Here is a 25424-nt window from a genome sequence, read left to right on the forward strand (position 1 = left end):
GTTATTACCTAATCCAATGATATCATGTAAATGATTCTGCTTGATGTTTTGATGAGATTGAAATTCATGACCAACGTTTATCAGTGTATCTATTTCTGATCAAGTGATGCTCTGTGTGCTCTTCTGAAACATGTCTGATTCAGAGTTGTCTGAGCAGACTGCGTGGGGATGATGCTCATGTCGCTCATGCTGTACGGCAACAATAATATTTGGAGAGCTACAAGTGGCTGCGCTCTGCAGCACAAAGCGCGCAGCCTGGCCAATGAGCTCCGTCCTGCACACGCACTCAGATTTCTGTTTGACAGCGATGCTCGAGTTTAGCGCGACTTTAAAACTGAGCAGCTCAGAGAAGTTCGCGTGCAGACAGGAAACGATGCAAGATGGGAAAGCAGCAGGGAGGACGCGCGAGTGCATAGGCTTTTAAAAGACGCATGGGCTGAGCTTGGTGCCATTGCGCACAACTTCTTGAACGGCGGACTGTCCCGAGTGGGAGCAGAGATGGCGATGCCGAGCAGTTCTTTCGTTCTTTTTACGCAGTTCTTGCTTTATTTGAAGGTGACACATTGCATGGAGGTCGATTTCTGCAGACCTGTTCGCCTGAGTCAGAAAAAGCCCGGAGTGTATTTGCACCGGCGCGCCGAGCAGATGAATGAAGATGAGATCGTGTTTAGACTTCGTGCATTCAGAGAGGATTTTTACCTCCACCTGTCTCCAGATTCCAGTTTCATTGCAGCTGCGAGTGTTTCAGCACCCGACACCTTTGCAGGCTCTGAATTCAGGGAATGCTTCTACTCCGGCGATGTCAACGCAGACCCCGACTCCTTTGCCGCGCTGAGCCTGTGCAAAGGCCTGCAGGGGGGATTCTTCTATAACGGCATGGAATATTTTATTAGCCAGACCGAGACTGAAGACGCAGGGGCCGCTTCTGTGCGTGGAAACTCCTTCGACAGGACGCATATCATTCGCCGCCGCAGACGCGCAGCGCACTCAGCTGGAAACTTCACCAGCAGGTGTGAAGTTCCACCTGACACCAACTTCACCGTCTCCCTGGAGAGATACAAGTACATGAGAGAACTGGAGACGGACGGCTTGACCGAGACTGTGCTCAATTCCTTGGGGAGGTCTAAGAGGTTCGCCGCCGTCCCCAGGTTTGTGGAGGTGCTGGTTGTGGCAGATGAATCTATGGCTAAATTTCACGGGGATGGCCTAAAGCATTACGTTCTGACCCTCATGTCAGTAGCAGCCAGGCTTTACAAGCACCCCAGCATCCTCAACTCCATAAACATAGTGGTGGTGGGCTTCATGGTGATAAACGACGACGACAAGGGACCGAAGGTTTCCAGTAATGCTGCTCTGACTCTGCGCAACTTCTGCTCCTGGCAGAAGAAGTTAAATAAACACAGTGACAAGCACCCCGAGTACTGGGACACAGCCATTCTGTTCACTAAACAGGTAGGTCAAAGAGCCAGAGCTGCATTAGAGATGCTTCGTGTGGGTGCTGCAGAGAACAGAACTACTGCACTCATGGACAGATGATCAGATCCTGGAGCCTGGGGCACAAACACATACAGGGCCCCCTGTCCACTTAGACACCAAGACTAAAACACAGCTGTAGCTGAAGTAGATGCATTGTGTCATCCAGGGGTCTCAAACCTGTGGCCCTACTTGCTGACATGAAGAAATATAACGCAGTTTGTCCCTTGAGGTGACTTTTTTGTTTGTTGTCGAGTGCAATGTTAAAATAAGTTCTTTAAAAAGCCCAAAATGATTTAATATGAAGGCGACATGAGCAGAGAGCACAAACACGCTGAGGCTGCGTTACTCAGTGACAGACTCACACTCATGTCTGCAGTTTGATTTGTTAAACACGAACACACGGCAGCAGCAGTGCTGCCACGTGTGTGCACAGAGAGCACCAGTGTGTTTGTTCAATGAAAGGATCCAGTTAGTTTAAATCTGTGTTCACGTTTGCAGTTTGGTCTTTTTATACAATATTTGAAATTTTAAAAACAAACAAACAAAACATTTTAGGAAATATTTGTGGGTGTTTTCTTGTTTATTTGTTTGTTTTTGTACTACTTGAACATAAAGTGTCCGTCCAATGAGACGACAGTGCCAGCAGTGGCCCGCAGCTCATGTAAGTTTGAGACCATTGATGTAATCATTGTGTGTCTGTCTCAGGTTGTTTAGCACGTGTTTATAGTTGATTAATGTTTTGATTGTCTCTTTGTATGTTTGCGTCTGTTTACGTCACACAGTGAGTTTTTGTTGGGGTCGTTTGTATCTCTGTAGTCATTTACACGTCTTTGTTGGGCCTCATCGCTGTTCTTTTGGGCATCATGTTGGTTTGTGTTTCGTAGTATCTTTCGTAGTACTTTGCTCCCCTTTGCAGTTGTTGATTTCTTGAGGTCGTTTCGTGTCTCTGTTTGTTTTGCTTTTACTTCACGTCTCTTTATATCGACACTACGTCTCTGTGTCTTTTTTCTTTGCATTGCTGTTTGAAACTGTCTCTTTGCAGGGATTTAGTGTTTCTCCACCTCCTTGTAATTGTTTCACAGCTTTTTTGAGCTGTTTTGCATTTCTGTGGTTGTTTCGTGTTTTTATAACTATTTGATTAGTATGTCTTTAGTGGGTGGTATAAATAGACTAGGGGCCCTGAGTTTGTAACCAGTAGTTTGATACTGACTTTCCAGCATTGCAGGGTTTCAAACACCCATTTCACACGACCACAGCTAATTAAGGTTGTCGTGTTTATCACCCCAGTTTTAAAAGGTGGCTTACTTGTTGCTTCTAGGTTTGATTGTTAGAGTGTAGAGCAAGCCTGACGACGATGCAAACTCCCAGAGACCTTAAGAGTAATCCTCAGCAGCAGCAGTAGTGGCGGCAACAGTGCTTGTCTGTGACTCTGTGTCACAGGCTATCGTTATCAAGATGTGATGATAACACAAATGGCCAGTGTCACTGTGGAGACTTGTTATGATTCCTGCACAGCTGCCACATTTACCCATCACTAGCGATCAGTAGGCTCAGTATAGGTGCAGCTACATCCCAGGACTTGCACAGCTCTGCGAGTCCCCTTTTCTGTTGGCTGCTGCAGTGCGTCAGTGGAAAAGACCAGCTGAGCCAGTTCTTTCCATGAAAGACCTCACCTCTATCTGCCTCAGCCGAATAGGAACTGGATTACTATCTGCCTGTAGTGGCAATCTTCATACTATCGAAAACTCTGTAAGAATCCAGCTAGAATTCCAAAGACTCCCTCATTTATTCAAGCTGATGTAAGTTGGCATCGTCTGAAGAGTTCAGCCTGTTCACAGCTGTCAGATAATCCCATGTGGTCACCAGAGCTGTAAACATTGGCTGATTCTTACTTCTCCGTCTCTCCCTCTTCAATGCCTGCTCATTATCGGGGGTCATTTTTCCATTAGGTCCACTTTGGCTGACGGCCTGATACACGTCAGCCTCCTTTGCTTAACACGTAGCAACATACAGAAACATTTACGTCAAAAAGAATGAAAAATTGTTCCAGTGTTGGGAACCATCCCTTAATCACACTGTACACTGTTATATATAGGAAAGTCCAGGTCCAGTGCTGTTGTCCTTGTAGGGCACAGTGACTCCAGCTGCTGCATTGGAAAAAATAATGCAATAGGTTATGAAGTCTAAGATGTGTGGAGTACACATGGTTGGCAGTGTGTGTTTCAGCCTTACTGGGCCAACACTGGGTTAACAAGTTCATTCTCAGCTGTCTTCATATTTACTTGGAACACACAGGTACATGAAAGCCACTTGGCTACAAAATCATTCCTGACTTGACATAATGAAGCAGAGACACAAAGAAACCTTTTCAGTGAGCCTCGTGACAGAACTTTGCTACAAAATTACTGATAATCGTTGAATTGTGGCCATTATTCCAAGAAGAAGTTCAGTGGGAAAATACAGTTTGCTGTAATGTTGAACACCAAGCACGTGCAGCGTGTGCAGCGATGCTCTGAGCTAAAGTCAAAGACTAATGTGGACGTAAGCAGTGGAAACGTCGTACTCATTCACTAGTCTATTTGTATTTGTTAGTGTCACTTAGTGTTCATAGTGAGTTGTTACATTACAATCTGTGACTTGTCATGTTACTAAGTTATCAAAAATAAACAGTGTTAGCGTGGACACGTTGGTTAGACTGCACAGAGAGTGTTAGCCTATTGGCTAATGTAGCTCTGGCTGTGCTAGCTCTATCGCTATCAGGTTTGTATTAGGTAAGTGTGGTTAACCACAACACCAGAGCCACAACAAATAACCAGCAACAAGCTTGGTAATGTCTCTCAGAGTGACAGTTTTAGTTGAAACCTGGCTAGTGTGGTTTCTGAGCTGTGGTGGTGGTGGCCCAGCCATGGGGCCAGAACTGTGGTACACTACTGACTCTGAGGCTCGCTTTGCTGGCAGCAAGACCAGCTAACGGATGAGGTCAGCTAGGAATCTCTGTGGATTATGATGTTTGCGGACGACGCTGGAATCTGTAGTGAGAAAAGGAAGCAGATGGAAGATAGCATGGGGAAATGCTATGGAGAGAAGATGAAAGCAGAAGTAAGGCAGTGCTGGCAGGGTGGAGTCGGTGGGGCGAGTGTCAGGGTTGATTTGTAAAGGGAAGGTTTACATTATGCTCGTGAGACTTTGTGATGTGTGACAGAAGTGTTTGTAGGCAAAGAGAGGCAAAGCTGAGATGGACAAGTGCAGAGGACGGATCGCAGGTATGTTCAACAAAGCACGTTGATTGTAGAGCTGCAAGGAAGCTCCACATTTTGTAGTGAGTAAAAGAGAAAGAAGAGTTTTATAGAAATAGTGAAGGAGGACATGCAAAGGGTTGGTGTGAGAGAGGAGGATGCTGGGATATGATCTACCATGGCGACCCCTACAGAGAGCAGCCAGAAGAACAAGCAGCACTGCCATCAAAAGGTGTCATTATCACAAAATCTGAAGCACATGCCAGACCGCAATTATCAGCCCGCGAAGATTAATGCAAATCACTCCAAAATGCACAGTCCAACCTGTCGGCTGTCTCGCTAGCTAACTTCAACATGCTCGCTGACACAGCTGTAAGTTTGGATACATCCTGCTCAGCAGCTGCATCCCACTGAGGCAGAAAGATGCTTTCCAAATCCTTAAGGGACTTTCCTTTTCCTTCAGCCGATCGCTTGAAAAACCACACTATATAACTCATCACTTTGTAACGCTGACATTTGTTAACAACAAGCGCAGTATACACCTGAGGCTGATGGGAACGCCAGTTTTATATAAACACAGCCATAAATCAAAGCAACGACCATTTCCAAAATTTGATCCACTGGTGGTTACAGCAAGGCCAGCACCTCATGAAGCAACACATCAGTGTTCTTCTGGAAGGAACATAAACACCTCTGATACTCGATGTTGAATCTTTGCACATTGGTGCTGATTTAGGAGACGACTGAAATCCAAAGGAGAGCTCCTCTGGGGACCCTCAGTGTCACACATGGAAACCAACCCAACACTTGTTGAAATGTTTCAGTTTGGACAAAACCACCAGTGATCTGTCCTCCTTGTTCTCAAACTACATTAACAGCATAGCTAGAAGATAACACCACAGCTGTAAATGTGGGCACAGGTGTGGGGATCATCCTGGTTTTGGAAGTTTTGTTTTGAGTACAGACGACTCCTCTGTACAACTTACTTCAATCATGACACTTTTGCAATTCAATCAAATTACTTTTCTAGAACCAGCAGCCACCATAAAGGCACACGACCGTGTTCAGTTCTGGTGCAGCAGACTGTGGAGTTTTACTCTGAATACCACTTTGAAGGAGTGCTGTGAAGTTTACATCAAGTGTAGGTTAAAGTACTGTCTGTATTTTGGGGGGGAAACCTGTATTTGGTGGCATCTGGGTGCTCCGAAACTACAGGTTTTCTCTAAAATGTTGTACAGAGGGTACAACAGGACATATCAGGACAAATATATATTTAATAAAGGCGCTCAGACAACAAATAAAACAACAGACTGATTCTTATCAATATAAAAACATCACATGTTCAAATAAAACCAACAATTTACTTTGAACTGTTCTGTAAATTAAGAATGGGTGAATGTAAGCAGAGAGTAGATGGGAACAGACTTTGCGATGAACACAGTCAGATAGATTCCTGTGGATTTATTCCACTCTGCGCTGCGCTGGAGGTATATTCTTACCTCTGTACAGAAACACAAAGAGGAAATCTGTGGCAGCCCATCTCCCCCGACCCTCTGCTTCAATATATTTTAAGAACAGGGAATAAGCAAACCACACTCCCACATGCTTTGAATTAGTTCCTTTCATGGTCTGTTCAATGTGTTGCTCAGGGCCCAGCCACACATAGCATGTTTGGAACATGGCCCGAGTCCAATCTGATTTTTCAGGCTTCCAATGAGAATAAAGAAGCACACATTTGTCTCTGTGTCACCAGGATCTTTGTGGAGCCACGACCTGCGATACGCTGGGGATGGCTGATGTTGGGACCATGTGCGACCCGAAGAGGAGCTGCTCCGTCATCGAGGATGACGGCTTACCCTCGGCTTTCACGACTGCTCATGAACTTGGTCAGAAGTTTTCTCACATTATACATCTCATACTAAACCAACACGACCACAGAATGACTTTTTTATTTGGGGTTTGACAAACTTGTATGTGCATAATCAGTGCGCAGACTAGCCCGGCCTGTGGGACTTATTATTTTCATAATGAATTGTATGGTTGCGGCTCTTGGTCTTGATCCTGGGGGACTGGTGGGTTTCAATCTGTCAAATGATTTAATTGCCTTCATCTGATGTTGTGTTTGAAAATCAGTATCATTACAATCAAAAGCAGCGTTCAGTGTTGCCATGTAACTTTGTCTTCTGGCAGCTGCAAATGGCAGCTGTGAAAAATCTCAACTATTTCATTTGATATCATAAAGCAACATCTTTAACAGTCCAGCCAGTCAGTGGAAAGGAAAAGGGCAACGAAAGCACAGGAAATATTACTGGTATGTCCAGCAGTGGCTGCTAATTGTAAACTACATACATAAACTATTGTTCATCTCCAAACATTTGGGGTGGAAGTGAGTGACACGGAAATCTTCTGGAGTGACACGAGCAGATTCATACTACTGTCGTGTCTGTGAGTTAGCTATTAGCTACAGCAAGCAATTTAGCATAAAGGTCTGAAGATACTGGGAGTGGCTCGCCTGCTTCATCCAAACTCTACTAAGTACTGTTACAAAGTACACTTTGGCACAAACAGCTAGCTCTTAGCCCTGCCCCCAGTGCTTTTCTTTGTTAGACTGGCTGTAGCCAGGTTAGCCTCATTAGCTTAGCCTCTTACGCAACCCACAAACATCACTTCGTTTTTACTCTGTCGCGGCGGGGTGCGCCGGTGTATTTGGAAATAAGACCTAAAAGCAGATGCTGATTGGTTTTAATGAAAAGCGAGCCTTTATTTGCCTGGTGGCAGGAGTTAAACATAAAAACTAAGCAAACTAAGAAACACTGTGACTATGGGGGGGATAACAGACGACCTGACAATAACTGAATAGAAAAGCACAGGCTAAATACACACAAGGGTGATTAGGGGAATGAAAACACACGAGGACACAGCTGATACACATGAACCTAATGACGCTACTGGGAAGTGAAACTAAATACAATGACCAAAGAACACAACACTCTTTCAAAATAAGACATGGAAACATGGAGAAAAATACAGTAATCGATGAAATAAAACTAAAATACACACAACACTGGCTCACAGACCCAGAACCATGACATACTCTGGATAATGTTTTTATTCTGACATGACAGTTACCAGGTTATATGAAATCCTAGTTTCAATGTATTACGGTGATTGTGCACCATAATAAATTCATTTTGTAAAATTCTTCCAGTATTTGTGAAGAGCCTATTAGCTAGCTAAATTACCAGCAGAAATCTGTGACTCCTAATGAAAACATAAATAGGTAATTCTTCTCCGCCTGCTGCCTTAATGTTTAGTAATAGATAGCATTAAACTGCACAAACTTGTAAAAACTCCTGAGACTGAGTGACCGCTGAGAAACCTGCTGAAAAACAGAGGGCTTTAGCCTGAAACCAGATACACGAGTAACCCGAGAGGCCCAGGAGAGGCATTGGTTTACACTGTCCTCATATATGTTAAGTAATTACACAAGTTCCCCCTCGAAATAATCCGGTCTCATGAACGACCGCATTAAAACCACAGTTTATGTTTCTTTTTTATTTTGGAAGGCACTGCTTGTATTTAGGGAATGTAATGATTTCCTTTGGAAATAAAGTGCTTTGTTCCTGACATCAGCTTCAGATGACTGAGTAGAGCTGCTGTGTGTATGTAAACGATTTCTCTTTGCATTAATATGTTCGCATTTCTCTTTATCTCCGCACGAACTCATTGTGCTCGTGTTTTACTGAAAACAGAACCAAAATGAGTCCTCCTCTTCCCACTGTTTTCCCTCAGGCCACGTTTTCAACATGCCCCATGACAATGTGAAGGCATGTGAGGAGGTATTTGGGAAACTAAAGGACAACCACATGATGTCTCCCACGCTGATTCAGATAGACAGGAGCCGACCCTGGTCTGTGTGCAGTGCAGCCATCGTTACCGAGTTCCTGGACAGAGGTCACGGTTAGTAAACACTTCCTGCTTATGTTTCTGGACTCTGATTAACATCTAATTATGTCCAGGCTTCGTCATCCAGCTCTCAGCTGGTAGCAATCTGACTGTACCCACAAAATCGGGTTTTTTTGTTAATTTCTGCTTGATTTCATGCCAAATGATATTTCTGTTTCACATGTTTTCAATCATTTGGATTCAGTTATTGAACTGTGCCTCACAATCATATTGTTTTATTTTAAAAAGTCGGAGCAATTTATCTAAAGCAAGTTTATCACTGGAGTGTTTAGTTAGAACCAGGCCACTTTTAAAAGGTGCACACGTAGTAATTAGTCAAATGACTTTGCAAACTATAAAGATGTTGGTTATAGAGAATTTTATATAAATACTATTTGTCATTGCAGGGGCAACATTTTAGTGGTTTTTGACGGCTTAGCACGCCCCCCTAATGTGATCGAGGTGAAAAACTAAGCTCACCTGTCGTCAGGCAGAACGCTGATGCTGAGGCTTGATGTGGACCAACTGGTCACACAGTTGTTTTACATGACTGATGAACAGCCGAGGCAAGGCCACAGCATTTCATTCATATATGACGTTAAGTTGTCATGAGTTCAGATTTGATAATAAAGTTGTACTTAACTGGTGTACGTGAAATGAAAATTCTGGATCCTTGTCCAGAAATCTTGTTTTTCTGACGGATCACTCGGTTTCTTCATTTCTAGCCAAGAGCAAATTTCTAAAAGACAAGTTAACGGAGTGATTAGTGTTATCTGCCGGTCAGACATCAGTAAGAGACATGGTGGACGTCCCATCTGGATTGTTGATTTTCAGTCTGGGTTCTGTTTCCTGTGGTCTTCATGTTTCATTCTTTGGATGAGAATTTGTTTTTTTACTACATGTTAGAGTTTTGAGCCAGAATCAGAGAAAACCACCAACTGTATGTAAACGATGTACATAGACCTCATGATATCACCTGTTTGTTGTTGGGGGCTGCAATCTTCACCCATCCTCTTCTCCTTATGTGGTGCTGAACGATACGCCAGCTATCAATCATGAGGTGAAAGGTGCAGCTTGTGCCACCACTAGGTGCACGTCTTTGGACAGTGGGGAGATGCCAGAGTACCTGGAGAGGACCCACGCAGGTAGAGGAGAACTTGCAGGTGTTGGATTTGAAGACCTTAAATTAGTGATCGAGACCATAAAGTCATCATGAAGATTTCTCCGGTGAGGCCATGGATCAAGAGAGCCGAGGACGTTTCTCATATGTTATGGAATATATGATGGTTCCAAGTTTACCTTAATGTAGCAATAACTGCCAAGGACATGAGAAGTATAATATAGATGCATTTATTATGGAATATTACTTGATATTAGAGAACACAGGTGGACATTCTTGCTTCAGCAGGCACAGCTATTCAATTCTGAAGTTGTAACCTCGCACACGGTTTCATAAACTTCCTCCTACGCTCTCTGGATAAGGAAACACATTATGTCTATCTACAAGCTGCCGGCTGTCCTCCAGCCAAAACACCCAGTGCCATCAGTGGACTGAGGTCATTGTAGTCCTACAAGCTCCAATAAGACTAACCTTCTCTCAGGCCTTCCTGAACAGTGAAGCAGCATCTGACAGACTAGTGCTGTCACAATAACCTGGACCTAACGGGAATAAAGAAACAGTGGAGTTTGGAACTCAAAGCGCACTGAGCTGTCGGTCCTCTGCCTGCACAGAGAGGAGGTAGAGAGGGAATATGTGGTAGGTGTGAGTATCTTCACAACAGATCGTCACATTCAAATCCATCGTCTGCATCAACACCTGCTGACTCAACTTCTCTCAGGCTGCGTCCACGCTGGCCAGGATAGATTTGAAAACGGCGTTTTTGTCTGAAAACGCTCGGCGTCCACACTATCGTTTTCTGTCGTTTTCACAGAGTTGTGCGTCCACATTGAAACGGCCCAAAACGCTTACGTTCTATTACTGCGCATGCGTGAAACGCAAGAAGATTCGACCTGCCTCATTTCTGTCTGCTGCTTATTTACTTTCTGGCTCTTTGAAACGTCGGCAAGATGTCGAGGAAAAGCAGCGAGTTTTTTAAATGGACTAACAACGAGGTGGAGTTGCTGCTGCGAGTAACACAAAAGAACAAAGGTCCAAAAGCGAGTGAGAATACTAGGGCTGACAAAACTGAGAGCAAACAAAACAACTGCTGTATAACGTCCTCCGCTATCTTAGGTTAATTGGCCACATGACTGCATCACATGACTAAAGTGCATCATCGTTTTTGAAAGTCTCTGTTTTCGCTGTCCACACTGCGACGCAAAAGCACCGTCTTCAAATGAATTCGTTTTCGAGAGCGTTTTCTAAACACTGCGTTTTCCTTCGGGGAAAACGGCGTCTCAGTGTGGACGGGCGGCCAAAACGCAGAGAAGATGATGCGTTTTCAAACGAAAGCGCATTAGTGTGGACGTAGCCTCAGTCTTCAACACTCCTGACCTGCTGCCGTGTGCTGAGGTTGACCAGCTGCTTACAGGGAACAACAAGAATCCACAGCAGGTGGTGACGGCGTCACAGCTCCCCACTGACTCCAGCTGTTTTACAAAGGACCCCACTCACTGTGAACATCACCTGTTCTTTCCTCCTGCCTTCTTGGAGGACGTACAGCTCACACATTAAAAATACAGATTCTATATTATGTTAATGTTTTATAATAAAATGTATTATTTTCCTTTTCCAGTATTATTTGTACCTGTGTTTACCTTTCTCTCAGTTTATTTTACACGTCCTGACGTACAGCAGAGAAGCAGGACGCTTTTTCACTGTAACACTGTTATAATGACAATACACATTTGTTCTATTCTGGATTATAAATACACCAACAGAGTGATTAACCATCCTGAGGGTGACTGTAAGTGAAGTCATTAAATGTACTAATTTATTATATCACCCCTAATCTCCAGCTACCAACGACTGCCGTTCCTAAAACAAGCAAATGAACCTGAACAAGCTAACAGTACTGAGTCATTAGCTTTAACTAAACACGATCAGGCGTCTGCACCGTCTCATGCAGAGCACACTCTGCTTGTTCACACATTATTTATAAGTTCAAGCAGTGCCTGTCTTCCATAGGCTTTGATGCTGCAGGTTTAAGTCCGACATAATGTTAAACGTGCATCATTGTTTATCTCCCTGCCAGGACCTTACATTAACTTACCTAAATGTACCTCAGCGTCAGTGTCATATAAAACAAATCAAAATGAATGCATGAGGTGAACGTACACTGGTTACATTTTCAATTAAATTTCCACTGACTGATGAAGCTCAGTGACCTCGAATGAGTTTTCACACGTTCAGGTGACAGGAAGCATCATCCAAGCAAACCTGGTTGAAATCCCGATGTCCCGTCCACAGCTATGTTATGACGCCAAAAACTGAACTCGATGTGTCGGAGAATAAAGGTCGGGTCAGACCATCACTTGCAAAGGGAGAAATATAGACGAGGTTTTTGCAAAGACAAATGCGGATAATAATGAACAGGAGCCCAAAGAACAGCGTGGCCGTGCAGGCAGACCGGCTTTGTCAGAGCCTGTTTCCTGTTTTTAAACACGTTTAGGCCCCATACAGTTCTGTACATTTAAACTGTGTTTCTTTAGTGACATAGTGAACACGTCAGACTCTTATCCTCCGTGACATTCATTCCACTTTCATGTCGCAGCTGTTTTTCAACTATGACCAGACTCTGAGAAAAGAGGACCGGCAACATTCAATGCTGAAATGTTTGAATTAATTGACAGCCATGCTTCTTTCCACCTGGTAAACACAAGTGCACAATTTACATTTCTTTCATCTGTTCTGTGTTTGCTCTCGTCACCGCCTCACATCCTCATCCCATTTTTAGCTGCAAAATGTTCGTCTGCTAGCTGCAGACTTTCTTTGGTACTGGGTAGGTGATGTAGTGTAGTGCACACATTTCCTGCTGCACAAAATGATGAGAGTAAAGAGACTGAACCAAAACATTCAAGGGTGTAAGAAACAGTGAGCTCAGTGAACAGCTACAAACACTTGTTAGTGCATAGATAAACTACATAACAGGTTTTTCTCAGTCAGCACCACCTACATGCAAATAAGGCTTTTCTCCTTTTGTAATAATATTGATTAGTGTAGCTATTTAAAGAAACTGATCACTCCACGAATAAAGCTTTGCTGTTACTCTCGGTGTGTTTCTAGGAGACTGTCTGCTGGACCAGCCTCAGAAGCAGCTGACACTGCCCGACAACCTGCCCGGCTCCAGCTACAGCCTGCACCGTCAGTGCGAGCTTGCATTTGGCCCCGGCTCCAAACCCTGCCCTTACATGCAGCCCTGCTCCAAGCTGTGGTGCACGGGAAAGGCCCGAGGACAGCTGGTCTGCCAAACTCGACATTTCCCCTGGGCCGATGGCACAAGCTGTGGCAACGGCAAGGTTTGCTACCAGGGGGCTTGCTCTGTGAAGAACAGCACTGAGCACATCAAGGTGAGACGGGGTGTGGAAAGAAAGCAGCATCCCATCCTGCTCCAGCATTTTTGTCACAGACTAGTGAACAGCTTTGATCGTTCTTTTGTCTCAGGTCGATGGTCGGTGGGGGAAGTGGGGTTCATTTGGTGACTGTTCCAGAAGTTGTGGAGGCGGAGTTCAGCTGGCCAGAAGACAGTGCAACAACCCTGTCCCTGAAAACGGAGGCAAATACTGCTACGGCCTTCGTGTCAAGTACCGTTCCTGTAACCTCAGCCCTTGTCCTGACACAGGTACGCTGATCCTCGGACCATTCACCATAAAAATAAACCTTAGCAACCATAACTGAGTATTTTTGTCCAGTGATGGCAAGTAATTCAAACAGAAGGTGGCAAAATCCTGCAATAAATCCCCCAAGGAGGGCTCCTTAAGCCTATATCCAAGTATTAGATTAGCATTCGATTAAAATGCAAACATGTGTTCAGTATTTTTAACATTTTCTTCAGTTTTAGTCAGAAAATTTAAAAACAGTCAGGGAGGTGTATAAATACGTCATAGACTTTGCTTGGGTATTTTCCTGTTAGCTTACTTGCTAACAGTTTTCATGAGCACAGAAACAGCAGCATAAATGGGACTAGCTAGTGCTAACCTGGTACGGCAGTTTCTGCTGTGTGTTCGAAGAAATTAAGTCAGCTCAGCATTAAGATTATTTAATTAATGAAAAGTTAGTTGGTTCTTAAGTAAAACGGCACTGCTGCAAACTAACAGCTGGCTAGCTTAGAGCTCATTCACACAGGCCTAGAGGCTGGTCGAGGACCCTTTCATAACCTCATTTACTTTGGACCTGTTGCTGTCTGTCACCAGGTGGGATCAGTCACACAACCTCCAAACTTTAGTTTCTATAACACATGCCACAATGTCAGATATTAACCACAGAGCAGCAGTGAAACTTGAAAACGTGCTACAAATTGGAAATGGAGAACGTTTGCTTTCAAAGTAAAAGTGCCTTACCACTAAATCCAGCAAAACAGTCAACTTTTAATTTGAAGGCAGATTAAATGTCTGATTTGTATCCCACTCTTCACAGTTTCACTGCTGCTTAGCCAACAGGTCAATCAGTTTTACACAGCAACAGCAGCAAACACCAGCAATGCTAACTGTCCTTTTGTAGTGCGTGGCTGCGGCTCCAGCAATCAGTTTTACAGAGACTGCCAATGACTGCCTCCAACCAGTTGGGGAATACTGATTTTTTCCCTAGCAACTGGTGGTTGTCAGGTGGTCTCCATCTAGTCTTTAGGCCAGTGTGACACTGACCTTGACAGCCTACAATGGTAATCAAACTCTGTGTTGCTTCAGGCTGAGACCTAATTAGTGTCACAGATTGCATAAAATAAAATTATATATGTTCTTCAAGGTCTGTGCTGAAACGTTTTGTCTGTTTTTGCAGTTTATAGTCCAGCAACCCAAGTCAAAGTTACCCCAGAAAGCTTTTTACCAAACACCTTAATCCTCATCCTGACTCATCCCAACTGAAAATGCTGAAAATACCAAAAACAGAACCTGTTTAAAAGGCTGATGTAGCCAGAATGGCATGACCCCATGAGCTCTGGCTCTGTTTTTCAGCCCGGCTGCAAAAGACACGTTTTAGAGCAAAGTCAGGGCTAACAAAATTGCAGGACCAAATTTTCAGCGTTGTAGTTGTCCATCTAATTTGAGGCTGTTGCTTCATTTCCAGATAAAAGCTTCCGCGAGGAGCAATGCGAGGCCTTCAACGGCCTAAACCTGAACACCAATCGGCTGGGCTCGTCTGTGGTTTGGGTTCCCAAATATTCAGGCATCTCTCCCAGGGACAAATGCAAGCTCATCTGCCGTGCCAATGGGACCGGATACTTCTACGTCCTTGCTCCAAAGGTATGCATCTGATTTTCAGCCGTTCCACTCAGGAAACAAGTCTGATTGTATCTGTTTCTATCAACTCTTTCTTAACACACTGAAAAACGTGTTCAAGAACACAAATTATGTTCATTAAATGAAAGATAAGTGATGGCTGTACACAGTACAAAGATCAGCACTGCTAGCTTTCATTACGCTGCAGTTAATTTCAAAATGAAAGTCCTGCCACGCTTGTATCTGTGTAACGAGCTCAGACATGACACCGGCCTATCAACTATTATGCTTCATAATGAATCTGAACTCCTCAGTATTTAACACTTCAGAAGTCAGGAGTCAAAACCTGATGGGATGCTGAAGCTTTGAGTTAGAAAGGTTGGTCTTATTCACAGTTTGGGAGATGATGGTTACGTCCATCACTTTTAAAGTGACAGGTGATGTTTTGGTGGCAGCAGAGAATCAATAGAGTGGTGAGAAAGTCAAAGATGGAGAGACAGAATCACTGCACAGCTGTGGCTTCTCAGCAACCTTTTATGAAATCAGCAGAAATACAAGCCAACGTCTCACTGACATGGTGTGGCAATCAGTCTGGGGAAGCTTCTTGGTTTGTAGTGATTTATGGCTCTGCTTTATTTAAAGTAAAGGCTGGTAGCTCTCTCTGATGTGTGTATTCATGCATGATGTGAATGTGGCAGGTTGTGGATGGGACGCCCTGTTCCCCGGACACTACGTCTGTGTGCGTTCAGGGAAAATGCATCAAGGCAGGCTGTGACGGCAAGCTGGACTCTAACAGGAAGTTTGATAAGTGTGGTGTATGTGGTGGGGACAACCAAGGCTGCAAGAAGGTCTCAGGATTGTTCACCAAGCCAGTGTAAGTAATGCCCACATACAAATTTTACCTAGTACATTACAGTTTGCTCCATGTGACAGAATGTTTCTAAATTCAGTACATCAGCAAAGTGGAATCAAATCGTAAAGATAAAGTATCGATTTTGATAAAACGCTTCAAACAAAGACACAAAGATGTACTGGTAAGACTGGTTCTGGTAGAAATGGCACATGGTCTTATTCTGGATTCTGTCATTGTGCTAAGTTTAGTTGTTTGCATTGTGCACTAACACATGGGACCTAATTAGTTTGTATTAATGATATTTTGGCACTTGTAATTTAAAACCACTCGATTGGACATCATCAGTGTTTGACACCTTTTCATTTGCAGCCATGGCTACAACTTTGTGGTGATGCTGCCCGTTGGGGCGTCCAACATTGACATCCGTCAGCGGGGCTACCGAGGAATGGTCAGCGATGAAAACTACTTAGCCGTGAAGAACCGCCACGGGAAGTACCTCCTGAACGGCAACTACGTGGTGTCAGCTGTTGAGCGTGACCTGCTGGTGAAGGGCAGCCTGCTGCGCTACAGCGGTACCTCCACATCTGTGGAGATCCTTCAGGCCACCAGACCCCTGGTGGAGCCTCTGACTGTGGAGGTGCTCTCTGTGGGGAAGATGACTCCTCCCAGAGTACGCTACTCCTTCTACATCGCTAAGGAGAGCAAGGAGGAGAAGACTCTGTGGAAAGAAGAAAAAAGTCATAAATCACAGAACAGCGTCTTGGCTGATAACAACAAAATTGAGTCTAAGAAGCAGGTGATGGGGAAGAGACCCGTGAGTCACTGGGTGACAGGTGGATGGGATTCGTGCACAGTGACTTGTGGGAGTGGTCTGCAGAAGAGGCTGGTACAGTGCCAGAGTGTGGATGGACGTCCTGCTGTGGACTGTGATGGTGCTGACCGGCCCGTGTCAGTAAGAGCATGCGGGGATCCGTGTCCCATGTGGGATGTTGGGACTTGGTCTCACTGCTCCAAGTCATGTGGGAGGGGCTTTAAAAGGCGGCTGGTGCGCTGTATTACCGAGAACGGCCTGAATCTGCCCAGAGAGCACTGCTCTGGGAAAAGGAAGCCTCAGGAGCTGGACCTGTGCAATCTGAAGCAATGCTAGAGCTGAGCAGGCGCAGCCTGGGGGGTTACCTTCAGCAGTCAAGTGAACCTTTAGCCCTAATCAGCACGATAATGATTCATTTGCTGTGTCAGGTGACTGTTACTGTGACTGAAGGGGCTACACCAGAGAGGGCCGTTTTCCATGGTCTGAAGGACAGACATTTAGACCGCCCCCTCCCAAACTGTCGAACCTGCAGTGGGAGGTTTGATTCGTGGTTTGTCTACCTCTTCCAGGACCGATGACGTGATGCCTGCATATACAAAAGACCTTCTGAGACTTAGAGTTTGCAGCAGAGCTGCTGCATCCTCACAGCTTTATCCAGACGTGGAAAGACCGTTACTGAAAGACTCCGTTATGCACATAAAGACTTTTAATCGCTGTCGGAAACGTTCAAAAGACTTGTAAACACAGCGATCACAAACTTCTTGGTATACCTACACAGGGTGAGATCTCAAAGCAAGGAAATGAAAGTTTGTAAGATTCGATCTCAAAAGCATTACTGTGCTGTGATGATGTCTTGCCTGTGTACTGGACTTGTCTCAATACTGAGGAACTGATGAAAATGTGAAACATGGTACTGTATATGTCACATTTAAGGCCTCCTTGATCCATGCAGTTTCTACATGTTCGCTTTCCTTTTAGTTACTGGTTTGTGCAATGGGCTGTTGTCTGATATGGACAAATGAAACACAGAACTCAGCTTTATATGTCTCCAAAAAGAAACAGATCCAGGTCATTAGTGACTCTTTAGAGTTAGCGACAGGTTTAGGTTTAAATAGCACAGAAACTCAGAAAGTGTTAGGGTGACATGGTGGTGTGGTGGATCCTGATTGGTTCAAATCCCGTCTGGTCCTATCTGTGTGGATTTTGGCTGTGTCTCCCGTGTCTGTGCGGTGGACACAGATTAACTGGCGATTCTAAATTGACCATGTGCGTGTGTTTGTCTGTCTCTGTACGAGCCCTGTCACAGAGTGAAATTTTGCGTTAAGTTTTCCTTTCACTCTGGATGGCTCACAGGTGACCTGGTGGATGATGAGAGGTTAGCTAAAAATCAAAGAATTCCTGAATTAATGACCAAAGTATTAGTAAGTTTAGAGCTGAGCTGAAATTATATTCTATACAGTGAATGTAGTCGGTCAGTATGATGCTGTTTCTAATGTGTGTGTCTTTTGTGCAAAGAGCAACAACACATGTTCAGCTGCTTCTTCTATGTTGCCAAAGACCTGTAAGCTGGCACAAAGCCTTAGCACAGTGAAACACAGCTCTCTGCAGAGTGGTTTTCATATCTGGCTTGGTACTGACAAACCCTGACCTCCAGGAGGCTTTAGATCAGGTAAAAACTTGAAATGGTGGATTGATAAATTCATGAACTAATGCTGTTCACCCCACTCACCTTCAGAAATAGAGTCAAATTCCATTTGTGTTCCTTTAGGTAACTCCTGCATGAATATACAAACTAGGACTAAATACCTGGACCTCCAGGTATCTTTGTGTATCTTTTAAAGTACATATATGTTCTTATACATGAAAGCATACATGGCTGCACGGCTTCTTCACGTATGTAGACACATTCAGTAAAACCTTCAAATCTAAGATTAAAATGATTATTTTACAGGTTTCCTTATTTTTTTAACACATTCAGATTTCAGAAGGTGATGGTCGGCCAAAGTTGACTTTTCTGTAGATGCACTCATGTCCTCCCAATTAGTCAGTATTAGCATACACTAAATGTACACCTAATAAAAGGCTATAGTTCACCTGGTTAAGCAGACAACCCATATGAAAATGTGCCTGTGTTTGAATCGGCCGCAGACCATTTTCTGCAGATTATTCCCGTCACTTTGTGGCTGCATCCCTCCAGTTACATGGTTTAGGACTAGACACTCCATAAAGCACAAACCACAAGGGACCACAAAAGAGACGATCAGCTGTACCCACTGTACCTTTAAATGTACAATAATGTACTTCATTTTCTAAGTGAATTTAGCATTTTGACTGGTTTACCAGACAAAACTAGTGACGTGAAACCACTGCCTTATGTTTGCCTGCATTTTACAGACCAAACAATAGACGTTTGTAGTTTGCTTCCTTCCTCAGTAAAGCTTCTAAAGATTATGGAAATTAATCCGTTATTGTAAAAAGAAATCATAACTGTCTTGCTATGTTATCACTACGTCTAAACCAGTTATGACAGCAATGTAATTTTGAAGTAAACTGGAGCCTAAGAAATGCTTCAGTGACAGACTTTGTGGGAAGAACCATTCAAGCTGCTGCTTCCAGTTGCTCTTCGAGGGATTAGTGAATTTGAACTCAACAGAAAGGTTCAGTGGTAAAAGCAGCAGAAATCCAGAAATCCCTCCAAGTCAAAATAAGACCTGAATGCACTGTGAGAATCTCCCGAAAGCACTTTGTGTATGAAAAACAAAACACTTGTGCAACTGCTTAACAACATGGGGCCAAGAATGTGGAATATAACACAAGCATCTTTCGACATGGTGTCCAGTTTAGTTTGCTGTGCAGACAGTCCAAGGTTTCACATTTTAGGTCGCCTGCAGACACTGACAGATGGGCCATGCTGTACATTTATCTGTGGACATGATACATTTGTCTTTAGTCCCCTGGGAAAATTCCTGGGATGAAAATCTAGCAGGATAGATATATTTCTACTGACGGTCCACATCCTCGACTGGACACAGAATGAGTAAGCTCAGAGACGATGGCAGGACAATGGAGCACTAAAACTGCATGCAAAAAATAAGTCAATAATAATATTTGTAATAAATTTATATAGATAAAATATAAATAAGACTCCCAACCAGAGAATTTACTTAAAGAACAGAGCATTAAAAGTAAAATGCCAGCAGCAGAAATAGTCAAAGAAAACCTCAGTAGATACAAACTGCAGTTTTTAATTGTTGTTTAAAAGTTATCCAAACTTAGCTGTGTGAGAAATCACTCTCTGTAAATCATGAATTAACTCTGATTAACCACAATGTGTCAGGTTGGTAAAACCACAGCGTGAGCCATTATCCATGATGGGAGAAACCCTGGACCAGTGATCAACCTTCCCAGCAGTGGCCAGCTCACCACACTTAAGAGTGTGTCAGTGAGTCACACAGGAGGTCACAAAAGACCCCAGAACAACATTAAAGAACTGCAGGCCTCAGCTAGCTCAGAGTTCATGATCCAAGCATATGAAAGAGGCCAAAGGAGAGTTCAAGGAGAAAACCTCTGCAGACCAAAAAGAACATGTAGGATGGTCTCACATTGTCCAGAAACATCTCGATGAGCCCCAAGTGTGGACTGATGAGACAAAAATGTAACTTTTTGGAAAGTTCAAGTCTCAGTATTTGGTGTCAAACTAACACAGCCTTTGATAAAAGGAAAAGTCTTGGTGTTGGGAGTGTGTCTGGTCTGCTTTGCCAACACTGATGGAATCAGGAAATCTGCTGAAATCCTGAAGGCGAATGTCCGGCTGTCAGATGGTCCCTCAAAGTCCACTTGAGCCAAAATGACCTGAAACGCAGGAAGTTAGTGTCTGGACCTGAATCCAGCTGAGATGCTGTGGCATGACCTTAAACAGGATGTAAATTCTCCAGTGTAGCTGAATTAAAACAATTCGGAAAGAACTGACGAGTGGGCCAAAATTCCTCCACAACAATGTCAAACACTCGTTGTTAGTTTGTGCAAACACTCGGTTGCTGCAAAGTGTGGCCCAACCAATGTTTAGGTTTTTTCACCAGAGGCCAGGCAGCTTTTGTCCCTGTTGTCTCGTAATAAATCAAATCATTATTTAAACTGCATTTTCTATTTACGGTCATCTTTGTCTGCTATTAAATGTGTTTAATAATATAACACAACATGTGACAAACATGCAACAGGAAGGGAACGAATGATTTTTTTGTTGTTGTTTTTGCTCATTTATTATATCTGCCTACATTTATAACACAACGTTTTGGACCGTTTCCTCCAGTGTTACATTTTATTCTTTGTGGTTTACAAAAAGAAAAATGTGTTTTCCTGATGAAGCTTATGGAAACAACCGAATCACATGTATCACCAAGCAGCTCCTGTTGTTTTTCCTCCCTGGTGTAGCTTTAACATGTGTTGTTGAACAGAGAGTTGATCCACGGCGTGCTGGTATGTCTGTACTCGCCATTGTCCTCGCAATATTCACCAGACCACTAGCAAACCATTTACGGGTGTTACAGAACTATGGTTTTCCTTTCACATTAATTCCTTACATGCATTTTGGCAGTTCTTCTATTACAAATTGAAACGTCTGCATGTTAAACGTGTGAAAATTCCAATCAAATATGTAGATACTAAGACGTTAACCCTCTGGAGTCTGATTGGTGGTTAGTAATGACCCCAGCTCCAACCCAAATCCCAACCTGAGACAATGACATTGTTCATTTTATTACGTTGGTCACACAGGTCTGTCCAATCAGATAAGGAGGAAAATAATAACCTTAACTGACTCACATCAAAGACTGTTCACGTCTTTCTTCCAAAACTGGCTGTTTTGTCTTTAAATTAAATATTTAAAGTATAAGATTAGTCTGAAGTCGTGTTCAGCTGTTGTCCTGCGCTCTACTTTGAATCATAAATTCATGCATGATGATCAAATGTTGGGTTTATTGGAAGTTTGCATTGATCGACTCTGTCCTTTAACAGAAACCTTTTTTGCGTTTGTTTAGAGGGACCAGTTACACCATCTAAATGGGTTTTAATGTTATTTTTATTATTCATGCACATATAATATTGTTTTAACTGTTGTCCCTTGTATTGTATACTATGTATACATTTATCTAGCTGAATAAAATAAAGTATTGAGATATTCAGATATTCCACATTCACATGTTGTTGGCTGTTACATCATATTTCTGCTGTGCCAAGCAGTCTTCCACCACACGAGACAGTCTTGATACTTAAGCCCTTCCTCAACTGAAGCATGACTACAGATAAAAACACATTCATTCATCTACTTTGGTATTCTGCTGATTTAAGCTCCCTTGTCTCGACTGTGCTGTAATAACACACCCGCCTGGCGAGCGAGCCTGACGCATTGTTGGGCAGACACCATCATTCCAATCATCTAAGGACTTATTAGTCATAATATTTAACATTTTTTAGAAGGTGTGGTTAGCTGAAGCAGGCTGTCACAGGGAATCACACACAGGTGTGTGCATTTCATTTCTACCTAGAATCAGGTCGATGTGTCTCCTTGTGGCAATATTTAAGAGAAATGGATACTTAACCAGGTACTGGACTCAGTGACAGCACAAGTTCATACAAAGAAAAATGATCGTCCTAACACACGTGTGCTAAACACTCAGCTGCTCTCCTGTGTAGGGTCCACAGCACATGTGCATTTGTGTGTCCCACCCACAACTTGCTGCTTACATAATAAACTTGGCATTGTGATTACCTAACACAAATAAAAGTCCTGTTTTAGGCACTGAGAAAAATGTACTAATGTGACGCTTTCATCCTTTTTAAACTGACCATGTTTCCAGCTGTGGCTAACCCCTAAAATATCCCACTGCAGTCCTTTTGGCCCAGAGGGTGTTTATCTCTTTTGTCAATTTAAATTTTGGTTGCAACCTCATAAGTGAACACTGGAAAGAGCTAGCAGCTAGCTGTGGTCCTTTGTTTAGGTCTCTCAATAGTAATGACGTGTTTACGGGGTCAGATTCACCCTAAAACATCGCGCTCTGATTATGATGCTAAGGTCACTTGTAGTGAGCCTCAGAGCCACACCTGGAGGAGGTCAGGTGTGTGCATCTGTCAAGGAAACACTCGACTTTAACACAAAGTTTCCCTCTTCTTAAAGAGACATTTGTTGTAAACCACTTCTAAATATAGCATCCAGTAACCAGGTAATCCTGTCTGGCTTTATCATCGTGTTTGGGTTTCATTTTTTTATCCATCCATTTTCCTAATGTGTAGGTTTGCCCTGGACTTGGTGGTGCTCCAGGACATTGCCATTGCAGACCCTACACCAGGGGTGGGAAATCTCAGTCCACGAGGGCCGGTGTCCTGCAGGTTTTAGATCTCACCTTGGGTCAACACACCTGAATCACATGATTAGTTCATTCCCAGGCCTCTGGAGAACTTCAGGACATGTTGAGGAGCTAATTTAGCCATTTAAATCAGCTGTGTTGGTTCGAGGACACATCTAAAACCTGCAGGGACACCGGCCCTCGTGGACTGAGATTGCCCACCCCTGCCCTACACCCTCCTGTGGCAGGTGTGGGAAATGGAGATGCTTACTGAGCCTTCTCGTTTCCTCTCTCCTTCTGAGGGTAGCATCTGCCTCCCAGTCTGAAATGCATTAGCTTCATTTGGATGCCTGAAGTTCACGATCAGCATGTCAGTCTGTAAAGGACTAAAGCAGGCATTGTTCAGCCAAAAGTCCTTCCTCTGTAAATGTGCAGCTAAACCAAATATGTTACTGATATGCTTCAAACTCCTCTAGATCTCCATGGGTAAAACTGTGAGCCAGTAAACCAGATGTTCTTTCTCGTTTGCTTTTATAGATAAGATGTGATGAAGAGTGTTCAGTCTGTGCCAGAGCATCGTCTGAGATCAGTTCCCTAAAGGTTGACTTGTAAAGTTGTACAAGGCCACATGACTATCTACTGTTGGCCTGAATCACACCCAAGTCAAATATGTGGATTTGCAAAGATCAAACTAGATGCACTTCACCCACAGACGGTGTTCCGTTCTTGAGAAGAAAACAAACTGTAGTGAGATTATAATACATTACTAATGTGTTTTACTTTGGGCGCAGAGCGTTGCAGACAGGCTGGGTTGGTGAGCGTGGCCGTCCGTGTGCAGACTGAATGTTACGTCTTGGAACTTCTGCTTGGGCGATAAAAAGAATCTGCAGGATGGGGAGATTACGTTACCCGATGATGTGAGTGGATTGGTTGAACCAGCAATGAAAGTGTAAAGTTTGATGTAATTTAGGTTTAGTTTCTCTTGAAAAGCCTGCATACCTACCTGTTGGAACAGCACTGAATACTGTCGGACAACTGCAGAGCCCAGCAATGGTTGTCTCGGCATTCCTGTCTGACACCATTCATATTAACTGTAGTAATTAGATTAATATTAAAATATTGATGAGTGAAACACAATCGTCTGTGCGCTCAGGTTACACTGTTGCTGTGAGTCTGACTGTGAGGCCGTGCAGTCACAGAGGCAGCATGCCCATCATTCATTAGCTTGTAGAAGCATCTTTACAGGTAATAACTTGGAGTTGACTTGCATGACTTTCACTGTGGCCCACTCTTCTTTGCAGTGTTGCTTCTTTGCAGTTTGTTGGCTTTCACTTGTGTAAAGCTCTCTTAAGATCCCACTAAAGCATTTCAGTCAGGTGAGACTGGACTTTCAGACTGGACCCAATGTTGGCCAAGCTTTAGATGTTGCACATATGGCTTCAAATGTGACTCTAGATGCATGCAAAGATGCATGGGCAACTCAATGATTTTAAGATCATCGAGTCCTGTGGCTGCAAAACGGCCCAAATCATCATCCTCCCATCACTGTTCTGAACAGCTGTGTGATGAAGGCCAAACATCTCTGCAAATATCTAAACACAAATACCTGCTGAGATTATTTAAAGCAGAACACCAAATTTGTTTCTTTTGGTTGTATTACTCACATAGTTTAACATTATCACATCATAAAATATACAAAAAGCTTCTCTGCACTTTACAGTTGTGCACAGTTGTTTTTTAACACAAAAAACACTGAATGCATTTTATAATTATTAAGGGTGAAAAAGACCAAGCTGCGTTGCAGCACCCTTAGCAGCAAAACTGCAATCAAGCATTTGCAATAACTGGCACTGAGTCTTTTGCAGCACTGTGGAGGAATTTTGGCTCATTCGTCTTTGCAGAATTGTTGTAATTCAGCCACATTGGGGGTTTTTCAAGCTTGAACCTTTTAAGGTCATGCTACAGCATTTTAATCAGATTCAGGTCAGGACTACGCCACTCCAAAGTCTTCAGTCGGTTTTTCTGTCCCAGGTGGACTGGCTGGTGTGTTTGGGATCATTATCCTGCTGCAGGGACCAAGTGTGCTTGAACCAAGAATATTTTTCTTTGGGATCATCAAGATGTTTTGAGACAAGCCTTTGTGTTCTTTTCAGTCAACAGTGGTTTTCTCCCATGGATGCCGATCTCTTTCTTTTTGTTGAATCCTGGACTCTGGATTGATTGACTGATGGCTCTCACTGTGGTTCACTGGTCACCAAGCCTTAGAAATGGCTTTGTAAGCCTTTCTAGACTGATAGATGTCACTGGCCTTGTTTCTCAGGTGTTTCTTTAGATCGCCACGTGATGTGCTGCTCTTTCAGATCTTTAGTCTGCTTTTAAGTCATTTC

The 25424-nt window shown here is 43.5% G+C and overlaps 1 protein-coding gene across 1 annotated transcript; it reads left to right on the forward strand.

The window, feature by feature from the left end:
- The first annotated feature begins 239 nt into the window (after positions 1–239).
- Positions 240–21891, forward strand: LOC120718070 (A disintegrin and metalloproteinase with thrombospondin motifs 15-like). The gene is made up of 8 exons (XM_040006386.1): positions 240–1452; positions 6466–6598; positions 8505–8672; positions 12883–13166; positions 13261–13438; positions 14881–15056; positions 15731–15906; positions 16255–21891. The coding sequence occupies exons 1-8, from the start codon at positions 499–501 to the stop codon at positions 17030–17032; spliced, it is 2847 nt and encodes a 948-aa protein (XP_039862320.1). The 5' UTR covers positions 240–498; the 3' UTR covers positions 17033–21891.
- Positions 21892–25424: the final 3533 nt, after the last annotated feature.

The sequence above is a fragment of the Simochromis diagramma genome, unplaced genomic scaffold (genome assembly GCF_900408965.1).
Source record: "Simochromis diagramma unplaced genomic scaffold, fSimDia1.1 OVJJ01000024.1, whole genome shotgun sequence".
Taxonomy (NCBI): domain Eukaryota; kingdom Metazoa; phylum Chordata; class Actinopteri; order Cichliformes; family Cichlidae; genus Simochromis; species Simochromis diagramma.